Raw genomic sequence first — 21,098 nt, 5'->3', positions numbered from 1 at the left:
AATGTAATGATGCTTTGTGAGTTGATGGTTCATGCTTCAAGTTGCCAAATGGTGATACGACTGCAGCATATGCGGTGACAACATTGCACACGATTGTAGAAAGTGCACACATTCCCCATAATTCTGCGCAAGCAGCAGAGTTAATTGCACTTACAAGAGCGTGTGTGTTGGCAAAAGGAAAGCGAGTGAATGTGTATACTGATAGCCAATACGCCTTTGGCGTGGCCCATAGTTTAAGACGATTGTGGCGTGAACGTGGGTTCCTGACATCGCATGGTGCAAAGATACAGCACGGTCAGTTAGTTAACGAGCTTCTCGAGTCACTGACCTTGCCACTACAAGTTGCGATCGTGAAATGCAGTGCACACAGAAAGATTCAAGATGATGTTGGTCGTGGGAATGCATTTGCAGTTGAAGTCGCGAAAGAGACTGCAAGGAACACAATGAGTCGAATGTATGTTGTAGGTCCTGCGAGATGGATTGCCGATATAGGTATGTGTGAAGACACTATGGAAAGTGTGAAGTCCATACAGTCCGAGGCGACTGAGAAAGAGGTGAATGAATGGAGAGAAAGCAAGGGTAGATTGGATGCGAATGGTTGTTGGGTCGAATTGTCAGAGCATCATAGATGGCTGTTACCCGATGCATATGTACTTGCAGTGGTGACGATGGCTCATGGGATGGCTCACATCAGTATGAAAGGAATCTGTAAGTTGTTGGCCCCAGTATGGCAGAATAGTGGTATCCCGAAATGCGCAGAGAATGTGGTCAAGAACTGTATGGTGTGTTTGAAATACAATCCCGGTAGGGGAACTCCAACTCCAGCTGGTCATTTTGCGCCTCCAACGTATCCGCTCGAGGTTTTGCAGCTCGATTTCATCCACATGGAAAGGTGCAACAATCTGAAATACGTGCTTGTTGTTGTTTGCGCCTTCTCCAGGTGGGTGGAAGCATATCCCCTTAAGGAGAACACTGCCGTGCCATCTGCCAAAGCCCTGGTCAAGGAATTCTTCCCTAGGTATGGTATGCCTAGAACTGTCTGGAGTGATAATGGAAGTGAATTCGTGGGACGAGTGATGAAGAGAGTGTGTGAATGTCTAGGCATACACCAGAAGTTCCACGCTGCAAATCACCCCCAATCAGCCGGATTAGTAGAATGCTACAACGGCACATTGAAGTTGAAATTAGCCAAGATCCAAGCCAGCACAGGTCTTAAGTGGCCTGACGCCCTGCCTTTAGCACTCCTATCTCCAAGAATGACTGTCCATTCTAGACTGGACTTAGCCCCCACGAAATCGTGTTCGGGCGCCCAGCAAACATATGGGGAGTGCCAAGGCCCAAGAAACTAAGTGAGATAGAGCACCCTGTATTGCTTGACTATTTGCACGAATTGACAGCTAAATTGCATGTTTTACACCAACAGGTCCACAGCTCCTCTCCGCCAGCATCTGACGATCCAGGCCACGCCATCGAACCTGGCTCCTGGGTCCTAGTGCAGAACTTCAGGCGAACCAAGAACGAGGAGCCTCGCTGGACCGGACCCTTCCAAGTCCTGCTAACTACCCGCTCTGCAGTACGTGTCCACGGAAAAAAACATTGGGTGCACGGCGCCAATTGTAAACGGGTCCCGCTGCCCCTTCCATATGACCGGTGGGTCCAGGAGGGAATTGCTGACTCTAAGACCGAGTCCGTGCCACGCTTTGCACCCTTCAGTGATGCACGATTAAAAGGAACTGGTACAGAAAAGGAGAGTGATCATATTCTGCAAGGATTTGTGCCACCGTCAATGCAGTTGGACACTACAGAACCTGAAACTTTGTTTGAGGACAACACCATACCTGGGAAACAACGGTATAATCTGAGGCCAAGAAAAACGAACTAATAAAAGCAAACTGATAAGATTTTTCTTTCCCCCAAGAACTATTTTTGATTTTACAGCTCTCTCGCCCAGGGAACTTGCTCATTTTTGATTTTCGAACCGCCATCCGGTTCTGCTGCTAGGGTCGCGGTTGACAGTCTGGGGAGTGCAGCTGGAGACGTTTAGGTCAACGGTTCTGGTTGGTCCAAGAGAATTACACTGGGCTGAACAGAAAGCACTCCTTGGCAGAATCAATCTCCCATCGCGGGCAGCAACTAGAGGATGGAGTTTCCAAGGGTAGAGAGACCTGCTAGATCTACGAACTTATGAAAAGAGAGTTTGCGCTGTGATGGCAAAAAAACGATTTTTTTTTAGTATGCATTTTAATGTTGTGTAGCATAATAATGTTTTTAATTGGCTATGCTCTGTTCATCTTTCGAGTTACCTTTGTACACAACACTCAGCCCACACCTCCTCCTACTGTCTCCCCACATTCTTTTCACCCTTTGCCTGAACACGAGTCTGCCAGAAGATTAGAATTTGTAAATAATTCATTCGTCCAACTCTTACACCAGCACCAATCCGTAATGAACACCACAAACTGTTGGGTATGTGGACTTATGCCACACACGACAGATAAGGGTATCCCGTATTTTGTCCTGCCATTTGGCTACCATGGTTCACTGTGGGCATTTCGAGCAATGTTCCTGTTTGCCCTCGAACCATATGTTCCAGGGAAAAACTCAAGCAACAAGGCACTAGTGGCGGGAATTAGGAATATGAGTAGGGATGTCGACACGTACAAAACGATCCCCAGAGATGAATTGATGCCTTACAGCAGATGGAATATAACGCAATATGGAATTTCCTTGGCTGAGAGTCTGAAAGCAAAGAAATCCTCCCCAGTCTGGATAGTACCCCACCAAGGTCACTTATGTCTGCAGGGAAATGGCAAAAACCCTAGAGCTCAGTTGGGAAAGAGTGTCTGCACTGAGACTTACGTTTTCTCGTCTCAGACCTCCCCTTCATTGCTAGCGGCTAAGGGTACTTACTTCGTCTGCCACGATAGAGCGTATACATGGTTTCCCCCTGACTTCTCGGGCACATGTTTTCTCTCGTTTCTGCTGCCACCCACCTACACGGCCGAAGCAGATTACCATCGGACAAGGATAGTTAGGGGTGTCGTGAGTAAAGACGACACTGCGGGTCAAGAGTTTGGAGACTTCGCAAAGGGTTTTCTGCCGTTTTGGGGGCCTATGGTGAACAGCAGGAACATTCGCCAGTTGACGAGGGTAGTTGAATCCGCCGTGATTGAAACGGCCGGTGCCCTTAGTAACTTGACAGCTGAGCTCCAGTCGGACCGACTTATGACTCTTCAGAACAGGGTTGCCCTAGATGTCATACTTGCAGACCGTGGTGGTGTATGTATAGTGATCCAATCCAGTTGCTGCATTTTCATCCCTGATAATGCTCCGACAGTGTACGAGGCCATCTCCAAACTGCACGAAATCTCCGACTCCCTTCACGTGGATAAAGGGGATTGGTCCTTGCTAGGGTGGTTCTGGGAACTGATATCTGCCTGGGGATGGAAAACTCTGATATTCATTGGGATGATCTTAGCCATTCTGTTTATGTTCTGCCTGTTTGTGCAGTGCGCTCCTGCAATATGTGGCCTCTGTGCTACCTAATGTGTAAGGAAGCCTGTGACAAGGGACGAATTGAGCAACAGAATGATGCTACAGCAGCTTCTCCATGACTTCATGAATACAGATTTGGACTCAGATTAGCATGTGTTATTGCCTAATATGAGGGCAAAAGGAGGGTCTGTGGTTCTGAAATTCTGGACCCTGCTGTAATATGGTACCGAGGCCCAACATTCGTGTCACAAAATATCATCGTGCCATGACGAATTTGGTATCGGCAGACCGGTAATGATTAGGACATTGTCCCTATGCATTTGCGCCGTGATTGAGTGATGCTATCACCCTTAAATTGTGTTTTCCGTTCTGAACCCTCGGACTCTATTTTGTGAACGGCATCCATCTTATGGCTTGCCCTCATATAGTCAATTGATTAAGGCCGAGCTTGATCTGAAAGGACACGTCCACCTTAGCTGACTCCCCCATGACCTGGCCGAGCTGACTCCACTGCCTCCAGCCAAACCTGTTCGGACAGTCCCTCGCCCAGTGGCCGAGTAAGATAGCATCAAGGCACAACATGCCATAAACCATTCACTACATACAGACCACGTTTTCCACACACATACACCTGTCCATGTCTCTTGTTTATAGCCGGTTTTACGATGAGGAGGTGCCCGATTTTATTGGGGTTTCATCGATATCTGATGGTAGTTCTGGGCCGAGCTGGGTAATCTATCACGAACTGTACACACGAAATTGTAGGCTGGTCGTCATGACTTTGCTTTTTCTTTTGTTGAACAAATATGTCTATGGTTGCATCATAAAACAAAGAATTCTTGCCTGAAGTGTAATATTTTGTATAAAAGGAGAAGGCTGGTTCTGTAAAAACGAACAGTCTCCTGAGAACTTACATCCCGTGCTGTTGTACTTCTAGGACACTTGTTACTTGGTTGTAGCCAATAAAACTCGATCTCTGACTTCACCGAGAAGACTCTTTGTTTCTGTGGTCCGGAACAGGGAGAACTCAGAGGTCTTCGGGTGTTATCCCCTGGCACCACCGGGTTCCTAAAAACCCGGCACCTCACAGTGCCAAGATAGGACTCAGTTTGGAGGATACAGAGAGGCCACTTATGCACAATTGACTTCACTCCTCAAGGGTGGCTTTCAATGTCGAAGACAGTGGTGTAAACTATTCTAAATTGTGGACATGATATCGTAAATGTAAATGTGGAGTGGTGTGGCTCACTGGTTAGAGGCGGCAGACCCGAAAGCAGAAGTCGGCCCGGGACCAGGGTTCAATTCCTGACGCGGCAGGGTCGTGGACCAGGGTCAGCAGACTCGATAATTCTCGCCTTGGTGCCTACTCAAACCAGGGGTCCCACACGGCAACTCTGGGCATTAGCTTGCCTAATCTCCACAACGGCCACATCAATGCCGGGGATGGCTGGCTCCACCTTGGGGACTCCCAGTAGGGACCATCCCACAGGGAAAGCCAGGACGGGTTCCCCAGCGGTATACAGTGCCAGGACGCCGACAGGCAACAGTGCGCTTCACAAGTAAACATTACATTTACATTTACATGCAGAGACCGATGTGCGTCCCTTTGCATATCTTAACGTAGCACAGTATTTATTATGAAGTAACGCAGCACATACCACTGCCCAGCATTACCTTGCATCTGGGAGGCGTACCATGGGAGGATCATGGGCGTTCCTGGGAATATATACATCGATTTTGACACAAAGCCATATTTATTAAAGCCTATATATCTGGGTTTGCACCAAAATGGTATGCCTACACGAGGCTTTCTGCAGCACACATACAAAGAGGACATTGCCTGCACAAAAGCTATCCTGACCACAGCGCAGGCCCTCTTGCGATGCAAGGGTGCCTGCATTGGCGTTAGGCATCCATAAGTGTGCCAGCACTACGAGAGAGCAGAAGTGTGCCATATCTGTCTAAATATGGCACATTTCTGCTATCTCCGTTTCACGCAGAGGAGCGCACCAAGTTCGCTTGGCGTGTTGGGTTGCATGAAAGTTTAGAAAATCCGGGCCTAAGTCTCTACTGAGTATGAAACGTGCAATCTAAATTTGTAATTTACATGGGCAATGCTGTGTATGGGTAGTGGGTTCTAGGTCTCTACCCAGGGTTGAAGCTGCTATGGTATGGGAAGTGGGATCTAGGTCTCTACCCAGGGCTGATGCTGCTACGGTATGGGTAGTGGGTTCTAGGTCTCTACCCAGGGCTGACACGGCTATGGTATGGGTAGTGGGTTCTAGGTCTCTACCCAGGGCTGACGCTGCTATGGTATGGGTAGTGGGTTCTAGGTCTCTACCCAGGGCTGACGCTGCTACCTTATGAGTAGTGACTTCTAGGTCTCTACTCAGGGCTGATGCTGCAACGGTATGGTTAGTGGGCTCTAGGTCTCTACCCAGGGCTGACGCTGCTATGGTATATGTAGTGGGTTCTAGTTTTTTTCCCAGGGCTGACAAAGCTATGGTATGGGTAGTGTGTTCTAGGTCTCTACCAAGGGCTGGCTGGTGCTGCTACGGTATGAGCAGTGGGTTCTAGGTCTCTTCCCAGGGCTGAGGCTGCTATGGTATGGGTAGTGGGTTCTAGGTCTCTTCCCAGGGCGGAGGCTGCTATGGTGTGGGTAGTGGGTTTTAGGGCTCTACCCAGGGCTAGATGTGTAACTTGAGGTTGCAAGGCTATGTATGGCTAGTGTGTTCTAGACTCATACCTGAGGTTGATGATGCTGTTGTAGTCGAGCCCTCTACCCGCAATTGACATTGCTGTTGTTTTCAACATGCCATCTAGATTTGTAACTTGGACTGGCAATGCTACATGTAGGTAGTGTGTTCTAGATTCATACCTGAGGTGGATGATGCTGTTGTATGGGCACTGTGGTCTAGGTCCCATCCCGGTGTCTTTGCTACCATTGCCGCTGGGGAATGATGATGCTGCTGTACTGTTAGCTCAAGTTACATATCTAGTATACACTAGATATGTAACTTGAGTTGGCAACGCTATGGATGGCTAGTGTGTTCTAGAGTCATACCTGAAGTTCATGATGCCGTTGTATGGGTAATATGTTCTAGCTCTCTATCCGCAGTTGACGTTGCTATTGTATGCAACGTTCAATCAAGATTTGTAACTTGGGCTGGTGATGCTTCATGTAGGTAGTGTGTTCTAGATTCATGTCCGATATTGATGATGCTGTTGTCTGGTCAGTGTGCTCTAGGTCTCTACCCGGGGCCGACAATGCTGCTGTATGCAGTTCTAGGTCCGCACCTGGGGTTAATGCTGTTCTTGTATGGGTAGTGCATTCTAGGTCTTTACCTGAAGTAGATGATGCTATTTTACGATTTGAGTAGTACATACTAAGTTGGCAATGCTACATGTAGGTAGTGTGCTCTAGATTCCTACTTGAGGTTGACGGGGCTGTTGTATGGATCGTGTCTTCTAGATTTGTAACTTGGGGTGGCAATGCTATATGCAGGTAGCGTTTTCTAGGTTCATACTTGAGGTTGACGGGGCTGTTGTATGGGCAGTGTGTTCTACATCTCTCCCCCGAGTTACCGATGCTGTTGTATGGTTAGTGACGCTTGTTCGCGGCTCCTACCTAGGGTTGTGGATGCTGTTGTTCTCCAAAGAGTTACCGATCCGTATTTCAGCCCCGTTGAGGTGCTCCGGACAGCAGTCTCCTCGGTTGGTCACTGACACAGACACCACCTCGTAGGACTGTCCGAGGTCCACCCTCCACCAAGGAGACACCTCAACGGCAGTTGCCGAGCAGTGCCCTGATGGGTAGTCTGACAGCAGGTCTCCACTGATGGCATTCTTTGCAAAACCATTAAAGTTGAAAGTTGTGGACTGGGTGGCATGACCTTGGAGAGCCACGTTCACTGAGGCTGGGAAAAAAGAACCAAGTTAGACATGGTAGGAAAGTCAGAGAGGCAAGGAACAGCAGCAAGAGTAAATAAGATGGGAAAGTAGCAGACCAGAACAGAGATGTATTGGCAGAGCTCTCTGTGAGTCCTACTACTTTAAAAGGTGTGGGTGGCAGCGCTGCAAGTCATGACTGAGGTGCGTTGGCAGAACTATATGAAGCTGTGATGACGACTCTGCAGGTCCGGACTGAGGTGCAGTGGTGGACCTGCATGAAGGTGTTGATGAGGGTGCGGATGTCCAGGATTGAGGTGTATTGGTGGACCTGCATGAAGGTGTTGATGAGGGCGCTGCAGGTCAGGGTTGTGGTGCATTGGTGAACATGGATGAAGGAGTTGATGAGGGTGCTTCATGTCAGACTGGAGGTGCATTGGTGGACCTGCATGAAGCTGTGGGTGAGGGGGGCTACAGGTCAGGACTGGGGTGCATAGGTGGATCTGCAAAAAGCTGTGGGTGAGGGAGCTGCAGGTCAGGACTGAGGTACCATGGTGGATCTGCATGAAGCTGGGGCTGAGGGAGCTGCAGGTCAGGACTGAGGAGTATTGGTCGACCTGATGAAGCTGTGGGTGAGGGGGTTGCAGGTCAGGACTGAGGTGCATTGGTGGATCTGCAAAAAGCTGTGGGTGAGGGAGCTGCAGGTCAGGACTAAGGTGCATTGGTGGACCTGATGAAGCTGTGGGTGAGGGGGCTGCAGGTCAGGACTAAGGTGCATTGGGGGATCTGCATGAAGCTGGGGTTGAGGGAGCTGCAGGTCAGGACTGAGGTGCATTGGTGGATCTGCATGAAGCTGGGGCTAAGGGAGCTGCAGGTCAGGACTGAGGTGCATTGGTGGACCTCATGAAGCTGTGGGTGAGGGGGACTACAGGTAAGGACTGAGGTGCATTGGTGGATCTGCATGAAGCTGGGGCTGAGGGAGCTGCAGGTCAGCACTGAGGTGCATTGGTGGACCTCATGAAGCTGTGGGTGAGGGGGACTACAGGTAAGGACTGAGGTGCATTGGTGGACCTGATGAAGCGGTGGGTGAGGGAGCTGCAGGTCAGGACTGAGGTGCATTGGTGGACCTAATGAAGCTGTGGGTGAGGGAGCTGCAGGTCAGGACTGAGGTGCATTGGTGGACCTCATGAAGCAGTGGGTGAGGGGGACTCAAGGTAAGGACTGAGGTGTATTGATGGATCTGCATGAAGCTGGGGCTGAGGGAGCTGCAGTTTAGGACTGAGGTGCATTGGTGGACCTGGTGAAGCTGTGGGTGCGGGGGCTGTAGGTCAGGACTGAGGTGCATTGGTGGATCTGCATGAAGCTGGGGCTGAGGGAGCTGGAGGTCAGGACTGAGGTGCATTGGTGGACCTGATGAAGCTGTGGCCGAGGGAGCTGCAGGTCAGGACTGAGGTGCATTGGTGGACCTGATGAAGCCGTGGCTGAGGGAGCTGCAGGTCAGGACTGAGGTGCATTGGTCGATCTGCAAAAAGCTGTGGGTGAGGGAGCTGCAGGTCAGGACTGAGGTGCATTGGTGGATCTGCATGAAGCTGGGGCTGGGGGAGCTGCAGGTCAGGACTGAGGTGCATTGGTGGACCTGATGAAGCTGGGGCTGAGGGAGCTGCAGGTCAGGACTGAGGTGCATTGGTGGATCTGCATGAAGCTGGGGCTGAGGGGGACTATTGTATTGTATATTGGATTTATATAGCGCTTATCACCCAGGGGTCTCTAAGCGCTTGCCTTGGGAACCCGTCCTGGCTTTTCCCTGTGAGATAGCCCCAACAGGGCATCCCCAAGGTGAAAGCCAGGCATCCCGCCGCGGGAGGCCGTTGTGGAGATTAAGCAAGCTTAATGCCCAGAGTTGCAGAGTGTGAACCCATGATTAGGTCAGGCACCGAAGCGAGAATTATCGAGTCCGTGGACATTTGAGCTCAAGACCCTGCCGCATCGGGAATTGAACCCTGGTCCTGGGTCTGACACCTGCTTCAAGGTCTGCCTGCTCTAACCAGTGAGCCACACTTCTCCACAGGTAAGGACTGTGGACGAGCAGGCTGGTTATCATGGAGGGGGGTAATGAAAAAAGAGAGAGAGAGAGAGAGAGAGAGAGACTTAGGACGCGCGTGCGCTGACGTATTTTGCAGGAGTATTAACTTACCCGGAAACACATTACATTTAGTAATGCTCACCTGGAAGCAGTGTGCTGCCTCTGACTGGAGGGAGGGCTGAAAAAGGGGAAAAAATCATGAGATACCGAAGCACACTGTCTATATGAAGACATATTGTATAGCTGTGCATATGCTTCTCTGACAGCACAAAGCACACGATCGATGATCAATTATGGCGCGCTTCATGTGTGCTGTGTTTCTGAGCTGTGCGAGGGTGCCTCCTGTCTTTAGTGTTCTGTGCATGGATGGAAGTGTGAGAGGCGGCTCTTAACAACTTGGACGGATGCAACACAAATCCTGGGAATGGCACGTGTATGATCCTCCAAAAGATGTGCGCCCAGTGCTTAATTGGCGCCGGTGCTTGTCCACAACATGATGGCGCTGCCTGTTTATTTTCAGGTTGAAGCCTATCAGAGGCTACAAATGTCCAGTGGTGTAAGGCTTACTGGGCACGTGACAATAGCTGACCTGCACAGCAACTCTGCCCATTGCTTTTCATTGGATTTTTCTTTTGTCACTCTTATTTTCTCGCTTTCTATTTGATGTTTTTATTTGTTTTAACCCGTCAATCTAGTGTTTGTCCCTCCTGTGGCGCATAGTCTGTTTACCATCTCTCGGAATGCTTCCTTTTATCCTTCCACCAATGTCAGCTTTTTGGGAACAATATTTTTCATTTCCTAAAAGTGCTCCATTGGAAACAGTCTTTACAACTAAGGGCCGAATTACGATGTGATTCGGAAATCATTACGACCGAATCGGTTTGGGAATGGTTTCCGACCGACTCGGACAAGGGAGAGTCCGACCGACCGATTACGGTGCATCCGGGTGCTTCCAGATATTATTTAGTCGGACTCCCATTGACTTTAATGGGAGCCTATGTTCCGACCAAATGCATAAGCTCCCATTGAAGAAAGGGGTGGCTGGGGAAAATCAGCCACACTGTGGCGGGCACCCCCTGGTGCCTGCCACACTGTGCATGGCTGGTAAAAGGGGACCCATTGGTACCCCCACAGGCCCGATTAGCAATGCTCCAGGTGTAGGGGAGGTGGCTACGGGCCCCCAAAGTCTGACTGACTACTGATTCGAGTCGGACTGCACGATTCAGAAAGGCTGTCAGAATCCAGCATCGTAATTGGTCATTCAGAAACGCGGCCTGTAGAGATGTACAAGTCTGATCCGTATGGCTCGGTCATTCCGAATGGTGTCGGGTTCGGATTAAGATATTCCTAACGCCTAACTTGCATCGTAATCGGTCAGTCAGAAACCTTTCCGATTCGGTCGGAAAGACACGTTTCCGATCCGATTTGGACGGAGCAAATGCCATTAAAAAGCTGTCCAAACCGCATCGTAATCAGCTCCTAAGATTTTACCTTGCAGCCTTCACCATGCAGGTGCATAACACGCTGGCAAGTATTTGTACCTTTGTATACACAGCCTTTACCACGCATGCCTTTACCAAGCAGGTAATTACTTCTTTTTAAATAACATAATTATGTTATTTTAAAAAAAGATTTGGGTGTGGGGGGTGGTACAGGGAGATTAGGCTAATTCTAGGATTTAGGGGTGGGCAGTGGTAAAGAGAGGTAAGAGTAATTTTAGGGTTTAGGTTTTGACGGTGGTAAAGGGAGGTAAGGATAACTTTGGGATTAAGGGGCGGGTAGTGGAAAAAGGCTGTAAATGTACATTTAGGGTTTGGGGTAATGGTAAAGTGAGATAAGGGTCATTTTTAGGGTTTGGAGGTGGGCAGTGGCAAAGGGTGGTAAGTTTAAATATAGGGTTTAGGGGTGGACAGTGGTAAAGGGGGTAAGGGTAATTTTAAGGATTAGAGTTGGGTAGTGAGAAATGCATGTACGGGTACATTTAGGGTTCTGGGGTGGGTAATGGTAAAGGGAGGTAAGATTCATTTTAGGGTTTATGTGTGGGTATTGGTAATGGGAGGTTAGGTGTAAATTAAAAAAAACAAGAGCAGTGCGTGTCCCACACCAGCCTCAGAAGAAATACCATAACTACTCCATATCACACATCAGCTTAAGAAGAAAAGGGATACCTAGCCCATGCCATACACCAGCTTAACAAGAAAAGGGATACCTAGCCCATGCCATACACCAGCTTAACAAGAAAAGGGATACCTAGCTCATGCCATACTCCAAACCTAGGAGAAGTCCATGCCATACACCAGCTTGACAAGAAAAGCGATACCTAGCCCATGCCATACACCAGCTTAACAAGAAAAGGGATACCTAGCCCATGCCATACTCCGAACCTAGGAGAAGTCCATGCCATACACCAGCTTAACAAGAAAAGGGATACCGAGCCCATGCCATACACCAGCTTAACAAGAAAAGGGATACCTAGCCCATGCCATACACCAGCTTAACAAGAAAAGGGATACCTAGCCCATGCCATACACCAGCTTAACAAGAAAAGGGATACCTAGCCCATGCCATACACCAGCTTAACAAGAAAAGGGATACCTAGCTCATGCCATACTCCAAACCTAGGAGAAGTCCATGCCATACACCAGCTTGACAAGAAAAGCGATACCTAGCCCATGCCATACACCAGCTTAACAAGAAAAGGGATACCTAGCCCATGCCATACTCCGAACCTAGGAGAAGTCCATGCCATACACCAGCTTAACAAGAAAAGGGATACCGAGCCCATGCCATACACCAGCTTAACAAGAAAAGGGATACCTAGCCCATGCCATACACCAGCTTAACAAGAAAAGGGATAACTAGCCCATGCCATACACCAGCTTAACAAGAAAAGGGATTACTAGCCCATGCCATACACCAGCTTAACAAGAAAAGGGATTACTAGCCCATGCCATACACCAGCTTAACAAGAAAAGGGATACCTAGCCCATGCCATACACCAGCTTAACAAGAAAAGGGATAACTAGCCCATGCCATACACCAGCTTAAGAAGAAAAGGGATACCTAGCCCATGCCATACACCAGCTTAACAAGAAAAGGGATACCTAGCCCATGCCATACACCAGCTTAACAAGAAAAGGGATACCTAGCCCATGCCATACACCAGCTTAACAAGAAAAGGGATACCTAGCCCATGCCATACACCAGCTTAACAAGAAAAGGGATACCTAGCCCATGCCATACACCAGCTTAACAAGAAAAGGGATACCTAGCCCATGCCATACACCAGCTTAACAAGAAAAGGGATACCTAGCCCATGCCATACACCAGCTTAACAAGAAAAGGGATACCTAGCCCATGCCATACACCAGCTTAACAAGAAAAGGGATACCTAGCCCATGCCATACACCAGCTTAACAAGAAAAGGGATACCTAGCCCATGCCATACACCAGCTTAACAAGAAAACGGATACCTAGCCCATTCCATACACCAGCGTAACAAGAAAAGGGATACCTAGCCCATGCCATACACCAGCTTAACAAGAAAAGGGATACCTAGCCCATGCCATACTCCAAACCTAGAAGAAACAAAGAACCAGTCCATGCCATACATCAGCTTGACAAGAAAAGCGATAATTAGCCCATGCTATAGACTGAACCTAGAGAAAACACAGTACTAGTCCATGATGCAGGTGTCGCAATGAGGATACATAGGGCACAGACTCACACACCTTAGATCCTATGAAATGATACAGGGGTCACAATGATGATATGTAAGGAACATCAGATACATAAGGCACAGACTCACGCACCTTATAGCCTATGAACTGATACAGGGGTCACAATGAGGATACCTAAGGCACAGACTCACACATCTTAGAGCCTAAGAACTGATACAGGGGTCGCTATGAGGATATGTAAGGCACAAGGTCACACACCTTAGATCCTATGAACTGATACAGGGGTCGCACTGATGACACACAAGGCACAGACTCACACACCTTAGATCCTATGAACAGATACAGGTGTCGCAATGAGGATATGTAAGGCACAGACTCACACACCTTAGATCCTATGAACTGATACAGGAGTCGCAATGAGGATATGTAAGGCACAGACTCACACACCTTAAAGCCTATGAACAGATACAGGGGTTGCAATGAGGATACGTAATGCACAGACTCACACACCTTAGAGCCTATGAACTGATACAGGGGTCGAAATGAGGATATGTAATGCACAGACCCATGCACGTTAGAGCCTATGAACTGATACAGGGTCCACAATGAGGATACGTAAGGAACAGACTCACACACCTTAGAGGCTATGAACTGAGACAGGGGTCGCAATGAGGATACGTATTGAACAGACTCACACACCTTAGAGCCTATGAACTGATACAGTGGTCACAATGATGATATGGAAGGCACATGCTCACACACCTTATAGCCTATGAACTGATACAGGTGTCACAATGAGGATATTTAATGCACAGACTCACACCCCCTAGAGCCTTTGAACTGATACAGGGGTCGAAATGAGGATACCTAAGGCACAGACTCACACGCCTTAGAGCCTATGAACTGATACAGGAGTCACAATGAGGATATGTAAGGCACAGACTCACACGGCTTAGAGCCTCTGAACTGATACAGGGGTTGCAATGAGGATGTAATGCACAGACTCACACGCCTTAAAGCCTATGAACTGACACAGGGGTCACAATGATGATATGGAAGGCACATGCTTAAACACCTTAGAGCCTATGAACTGATACAGGGGTTGCAATGAGGATTCGTAATGCACAGACTCACACACCTTAGAGCCTATGAACTGATACAGGGGTCGCAATGAGGATATGTAATGTACAGACCCATGCACAGTAGAGCCTATGAACTGATACAGGGTTCACAATGAGGATATGTAAGGTACAGACCCACACACCTTAGAGTCTATGAACTGATACAGGGGTCGCAATGAGGATACGTATTGAACAGACTCACACACCTTAGAGCCTATGAACTGATACAGTGGTCACAATGATGATATGGAAGGCACATGCTGACACACCTTAGAGCCTATGAACTGATACAGGTGTCTAAATGAGGATATGTAATGCACAGGCTCACACCCCCTAGAGCCTTTGAACGGATACAGGGGTCGAAATGAGGATACCTAAGGCACAGACTCACACGCCTTAGAGCCTATGAACTGATACAGGGGTCGCAATGATTATACTTAAGGCACAGACTCACGCACCTTATAGCCTATAAACTGATACAGGGGTCACAATGAGGATGCCTAAGGCACAGACTCACACATCTTAGAGCCTATGAACTGATACAGGGGTCGCTATGACGATATGTAAGGCACAAGGTCACACACCTTAGATACTATGAACTGATACAGGGGTCACACTGATGATACGTAAGGCACAAGATCACACACCTTAGATCCTATGAACTGATACAGGGGTCGCACTGATGATACATAAGGCACAGACTCACACACCTTAGAGCCTATGAACTGATACAGGGGTCGCAATGACGATACGCAAGGCACAGACTCACACATCTTAGAGCCCATGAACTGATACAGGGATCACAATGAGGATACGTAAGGCACAGTCTCACACATCTTAGAGCCTTTGAACTGATCAGGGGTCGCAAGGAGGATACGTAATGCACAGACTCACACACCTTAGAGCGTATTAATTGATACAGGGGTCCCAATGACGATACATAAGGCACATACTCACACCCCCTAGAGCCTATGAACTGATACAGGGGTCGCAATGATGATACGTAAGGCACAGACTCACACACCTTAAAGCCTATGAACTGATACAGGGGTCACAATGAGGATACGTAAGGCACAGACTCACACATCTTAGAGCCTTTGAACTGATACAGGGGTCGCAAGGAGGATATGTAATGCACAGACTCACACACCTTAGAGCCTATGAATTGATACAGGGGTCATATTGATGATACATAAGGCACAGACTCACGCACCTTAGAGCCGATGAACTGATGAAGTGGGCTGCAATGAGGATACGTAAGGCACAGACACACACACCATAGAGCGCATGAACTGATACAGGGGTCGCACTGATGAAGCATAAGGCACAGACTCACACACCTTAGAGCCTATGAACTGATACAGGGGTCCCAATGATGATACGTAAGGCACAGACTCACACACCTTAGAGCCTATGAACTGATACAGGGGTCACAATGAGGATATGTAAGGCACAGACTCACACATCTTAGAGCCTTTGAATTGATACAGGGGTCGCAAGAAGGATACGTAATGCACAGACTCACATGCCTTAAAGCCTATGAACTGATACAGGGGTCACAATGATGATATGGAAGGCACATGCTTACACACCTTAGAGCCTATGAACTGATACAGGGGTTGCAATGAGGATACGTAATGCACAGACTCACACACCTTAGAGCCTTTGAACTGATACAGGGGTCGCAATGAGGATATGTAATGCACAGACCCATGCACATTAGAGCCTATGAACTGATACAGGGTTCACAATGAGGATACGTAAGGTACAGACTCACACACCTTAGAGTCTATGAACTGATACAGGGGTCGCAATGAGGATACGTATTGAACAGACTCACACACCTTAGAGCCTATGAACTGATACAGTGGTCACAATGATGATATGGAAGGCACGTGCTCACACACCTTAGAGCCTATGAACTGATACAGGTGTCTCAATGAGGATATGTAATGCACAGACTCACAACCCCTAGAGCCTTTGAACTGATACAGGGGTCGAAATGAGGATACCTAAGGCACAGACTCACACGCCTTAGAGCCTATGAACTGATACAGGGGACGCAATGATTATACTTAAGGCACAGACGCACGCACGTTATAGCCTATGAACTGATACAGGGGTCACAATGAGGATACCTAAGGCACACACTCACACATCTTAGAGCCTATGAACTGATACAGGGGTCGCAATGAGGATATGTAAGGCACAAGGTCACACACCTTAGATCCTATGAACTGATACAGGGGTCACACTGATGATACGTAAGGCACAAGATCACACACCTTAGATCCTATGAACTGATACAGGGGTCGCACTGATGATACATAAGGCACAGACTCACACACCTTAGAGCCTATGAACTGATACAGGGGTCGCAATGACGATACGTAAGGCACAGACTCACACATCTTAGAGCCCATGAACTGATACAGGGGTCACAATGAGGATGCGTAAGGCACAGTCTCACACATCTTAGAGCCCATGAACTGATACAGGGGTCGCAAGGAGGATACGTAATGCACAGACTCACACACCTTAGAGCGTATGAATAGATACAGGGGTCCCAATGACGATACATAAGGCACATACTCACACCCCTTAGAGCCTATGAACTGATACAGGGGTCACACTGATGATACGTAAGGCACAAGATCACACACCTTAGATCCTATGAACTGATACAGGGGTCGCACTGATGATACATAAGGCACAGACTCACACACCTTAGAGCCTATGAACTGATACAGGGGTCGCAATGACGATACGTAAGGCACAGACTCACACATCTTAGAGCCCATGAACTGATACAGGGGTCACAATGAGGATGCGTAAGGCACAGTCTCACACATCTTAGAGCCCATGAACTGATACAGGGGTCGCAAGGAGGACACGTAATGCACAGACTCACACACCTTAGAGCATATTAATTGATACAGGGGTCCCAATGACGATACATAAGGCACATACTCACACCCCTTAGAGCCTATGAACTGATACAGGGGTTGCAATGATGATACGTAAGGCACAGACTCACACACCTTAAAGCCTATGAACTGATACAGGGGTCACAATGAGGATACGTAAGGCACAGACTCACACATCTTAGAGCCTTTGAACTGATACAGGGTTCGCAAGGAGGATATGTAATGCACAGACTCACACACCTTAGAGCCTATGAATTGATACAGGGGTCATATTGATGATACATAAGGCACAGACTCACGCACCTTAGAGGCGATGAACTGATGAAGTGGGCTGCAATGAGGATACGTAAGGCACAGACACACGCACCATAGAGCGCATGAACTGATACAGGGGTCGCACTGATGAAGCATAAGGCACAGACTCACACACCTTAGAGCCTATGAACTGATACAGGGGTCCCAATGATCATACGTAAGGCACAGACTCACACACCTTAGAGCCTATGAACTGATACAGGGGTCACAATGAGGATATGTAAGGCACAGACTCACACATCTTAGAGCCTTTGAACTGATACAGGGGTCGCAAGAAGGATACGTAATGCACAGACTCACATGCCTTAAAGCCTATGAACTGATACAGGGGTCACAATGATGATATGGAAGGCACATGCTGACACACCTTAGAGCCTATGAACTGATACAGGGGTTGCAATGAGGATACGTAATGCACAGACTCACACACCTTAGAGCCTATGAACTGATACAGGGGTCGCAATGAGGATATGTAATGCACAGACCCATGCACATTAGAGCCTATGAACTGATACAGGGTTCACAATGAGGATACGTAAGGTACAGACTCACACACCTTGGAGTCTATGAACTGATACAGGGGTCGCAATGAGGATACGTATTGAACAGACTCACACACCTTAGAGCCTATGAACTGATACAGTGGTCACAATGATGATATGGAAGGCACGTGCTCACACACCTTAGAGCCTATGAACTGATACAGGTGTCTCAATGAGGATATGTAATGCACAGACTCACAACCCCTAGAGCCTTTGAACTGATACAGGGGTCGAAATGAGGATACCAAAGGCACAGACTCACACGCCTTAGAGCCTATGAACTGATACAGGGGACGCAATGATTATACTTAAGGCACAGACTCACGCACGTTATAGCCTATGAACCGATACAGGGGTCACAATGAGGATACCTAAGGCACACACTCACACATCTTAGAGCCTATGAACTGATACAGGGGTCGCAATGAGGATATGTAAGGCACAAGGTCACACACCTTAGATCCTATGAACTGATACAGGGGTCACACTGATGATACGTAAGGCACAAGATCACACACCTTAGATCCTATGAACTGATACAGGGGTCGCACTGATGATACATAAGGCACAGACTCACACACCTTAGAGCCTATGAACTGATACAGGGGTCGCAATGACGATACGTAAGGCACAGACTCACACATCTTAGAGCCCATGAACTGATACAGGGGTCACAATGAGGATACGTAAGGCACAGTCTCACACATCTTAGAGCCCATGAACTGATACAGGGGTCGCAAGGAGGATACGTAATGCACAGACTCACACACCTTAGAGCGTATGAATAGATACAGGGGTCCCAATGGCGATACATAAGGCACATGCGCACACCCCTTAGAGCCTATGAACTGATACAGGGGTCGCACTGATGATACATAAGGCACCGACTCACACACCTTAGAGCCTATGAACTGATACAGGGGTCGCAATGACGATACGTAAGGCACAGACTCACACATCTTAGAGCCCATGAACTGATACAGGGGTCACAATGAGGATACGTAAGGCACAGTCTCACACATCTTAGAGCCTTTGAACTGATACAGGGGTCGCAACGAGGATACGTAAGGCACAGACACACACATTTTGTCCCCACTCTCAGTTTACTGTCAGCCAAAGGTTTTAGTCCAGTCACAGTGTTTAATGATAGGAGTTCGTACTTCACAGGCATTTTCCCGAGTCCAGCCATCATCAGTGGTACCTTGGCGGTCATGTAATGTGCAAGGATGGGAGGGGATACGTGCCTCTATTGTTCATCACAAACTCTATTGTGGCCCGCTATAAAACAACCATGCCTTTGCATTTTCATGCAAAGCGCACAGTAAATTGATCTGCTTTCTGGTGCACGTTGCTCCAACACAAAATTATTTCACCGACCTTAAAGGATGCCAGCATCCCACAAAATTTGGGTCATGCTCGCAAACCAACCAGCTTGGTTACACTGATGACACATGACAAACAAAATGCTGCCTTAGAGTTCATATCGCACTTCAAATAAAATCTAACCAGCAAGCAAACTGAAATTGTACATCACCCTTTCATTAGTAAAGAGCATACCAGTGCTTAATTTGAGCTGGAGTTTTCAGGTGCTCAGCACTGCCACTTGATCTTCAACCCTTCAGTTAAGGATGCATTCATTTACAGGGAGATTACGTGATTTGCCCAGAATCACAGGATGTTGAGCGTCCTTGCCGAGGCTCGAACCTGGTTCCCCAGCTTTGAGGTCCTCTCTGTTCCCCACTGCCCCTTTCTGTCTCGTTCTTTTCCTCACTCTCTCTCCCTCACTTGTGTCCCTCCCTTTCTCTGTAGCTTCTCTCATGTCCTTTATTTCCCTCTGCCTGAATTTACGATTCTCCCTTTCACTCTCTCAGTTTCTATGCTCTTTTTTTGCTGTTTATCTCATGGATACATCTCTCTGTACCGTCAATCCGATTTTTTTCCCCCTCTCATTTTCTCTGCCTCTCTCGACGGCTTTTCCTCGCGCAGGCTCTAATTTGTAAATGTATTTTATTTGTGTAACTATTATCTTTGAAATACCTCTCTTTTAAAATCCCTGTGTTTTCGCTCGCCACCTCTCTACCTCAATATGTTTTTCATCTGGTTTCCTTCTGTGCGCCACTCTCTCTCCCTGCTTCAGTCTTCCTTAGTCGCTCTTCTCTTTGCCTCCGTTATTCTTATGCATGTGCCCTATTCCCCGCCCTGCAAGCGATGCTTCACACCCTTCTCTCTCTACCGTGTCTGGCCACTGAGTGTCGCTATCGCAATACTGTTCGCTCAGTCTATGGCGTTTGCAAATTGCAGTCTTTGCCTGGCCATGGGTGGCTGGGCCCATTGACTCTATCTGAATGCCATACTGTGAAAGGACAGTGGCGGTTAATGCTACACTACTGCGCTGGGGGACCTGTGTCAGATACCATACATACAAGATCGGGCCAAGCCTCAACATATGCGATTCCACTCCAGTCACTACGAGGGTGTCCGTTCTGACTGCAGCGTGCGCACAGCCAACAAACCTAACCAATCCTGGAGCTGCTCTGTACCTAACCAATCCTGGAGCTGCTCTCATGCAGGTTTAAGCATGAAAGAAGCTCCAGGATTAGGTGGAGCAGGCTGACTCTGCGCTTCTTTTGAGACTGGGGGCCTGAGTCTGCAATCTGCTTGGCTGTTTAAAACAGTTCAGATTAGTGCAGTCAGAAGTGCACATGTCGGGCTGGCCGTGGCAAGAGACCGAGCCAAACCGACATGCGCACGTTAAGCTTTTAGTCAAGTCATCCCTGGTCCTGCTGTCAACCAGCAGGAATAGCCCCACCCCCTCCCTGCACTTGAGTTGAAACAGCAGTGCAGTTTTAGAACATGATAATGTCATCATGACCAGCATTTTATTAATTTACGTTTGCTACTTGCTGCGCTCGCAGCAGGCGGGGTGATGCTCCTCCACCCTATAGGAGTAAACACTGCGGAGTCCATGTCATACACCAACCTGAGGAGAAACACAATGAACAGACCATGACTTACTCCAGTCTCTGAAAACACTTGGGTCTAGTCAC

At 48.1% G+C, this 21,098-nt stretch overlaps 1 protein-coding gene across 1 annotated transcript in view; it reads right to left on the bottom strand.

Moving 5' to 3' along the window:
• Nucleotides 1-21,098, bottom strand: part of LOC147717894 (uncharacterized) — an 88,128-nt gene that overhangs the window by 54,233 nt on the left and 12,797 nt on the right. The window contains exons 2-3 of the mRNA XM_086919893.1: nt 9,609-9,644; nt 7,124-7,412 (exon numbers count right to left, since the gene is read on the bottom strand). Of these exons, the coding sequence (XP_086776019.1) occupies nt 7,124-7,412; nt 9,609-9,644 (325 nt within the window). The remainder of the gene's footprint in view (nt 1-7,123; nt 7,413-9,608; nt 9,645-21,098) is intronic.

This window comes from Lissotriton vulgaris, chromosome 5, assembly GCF_964263255.1.
Source record: "Lissotriton vulgaris chromosome 5, aLisVul1.2, whole genome shotgun sequence".
In the NCBI taxonomy this organism is placed as follows: domain Eukaryota; kingdom Metazoa; phylum Chordata; class Amphibia; order Caudata; family Salamandridae; genus Lissotriton; species Lissotriton vulgaris.
Note: the sequence above shows the minus strand (reverse complement) of the source record. Positions and strands in the feature narration are given on the sequence as shown.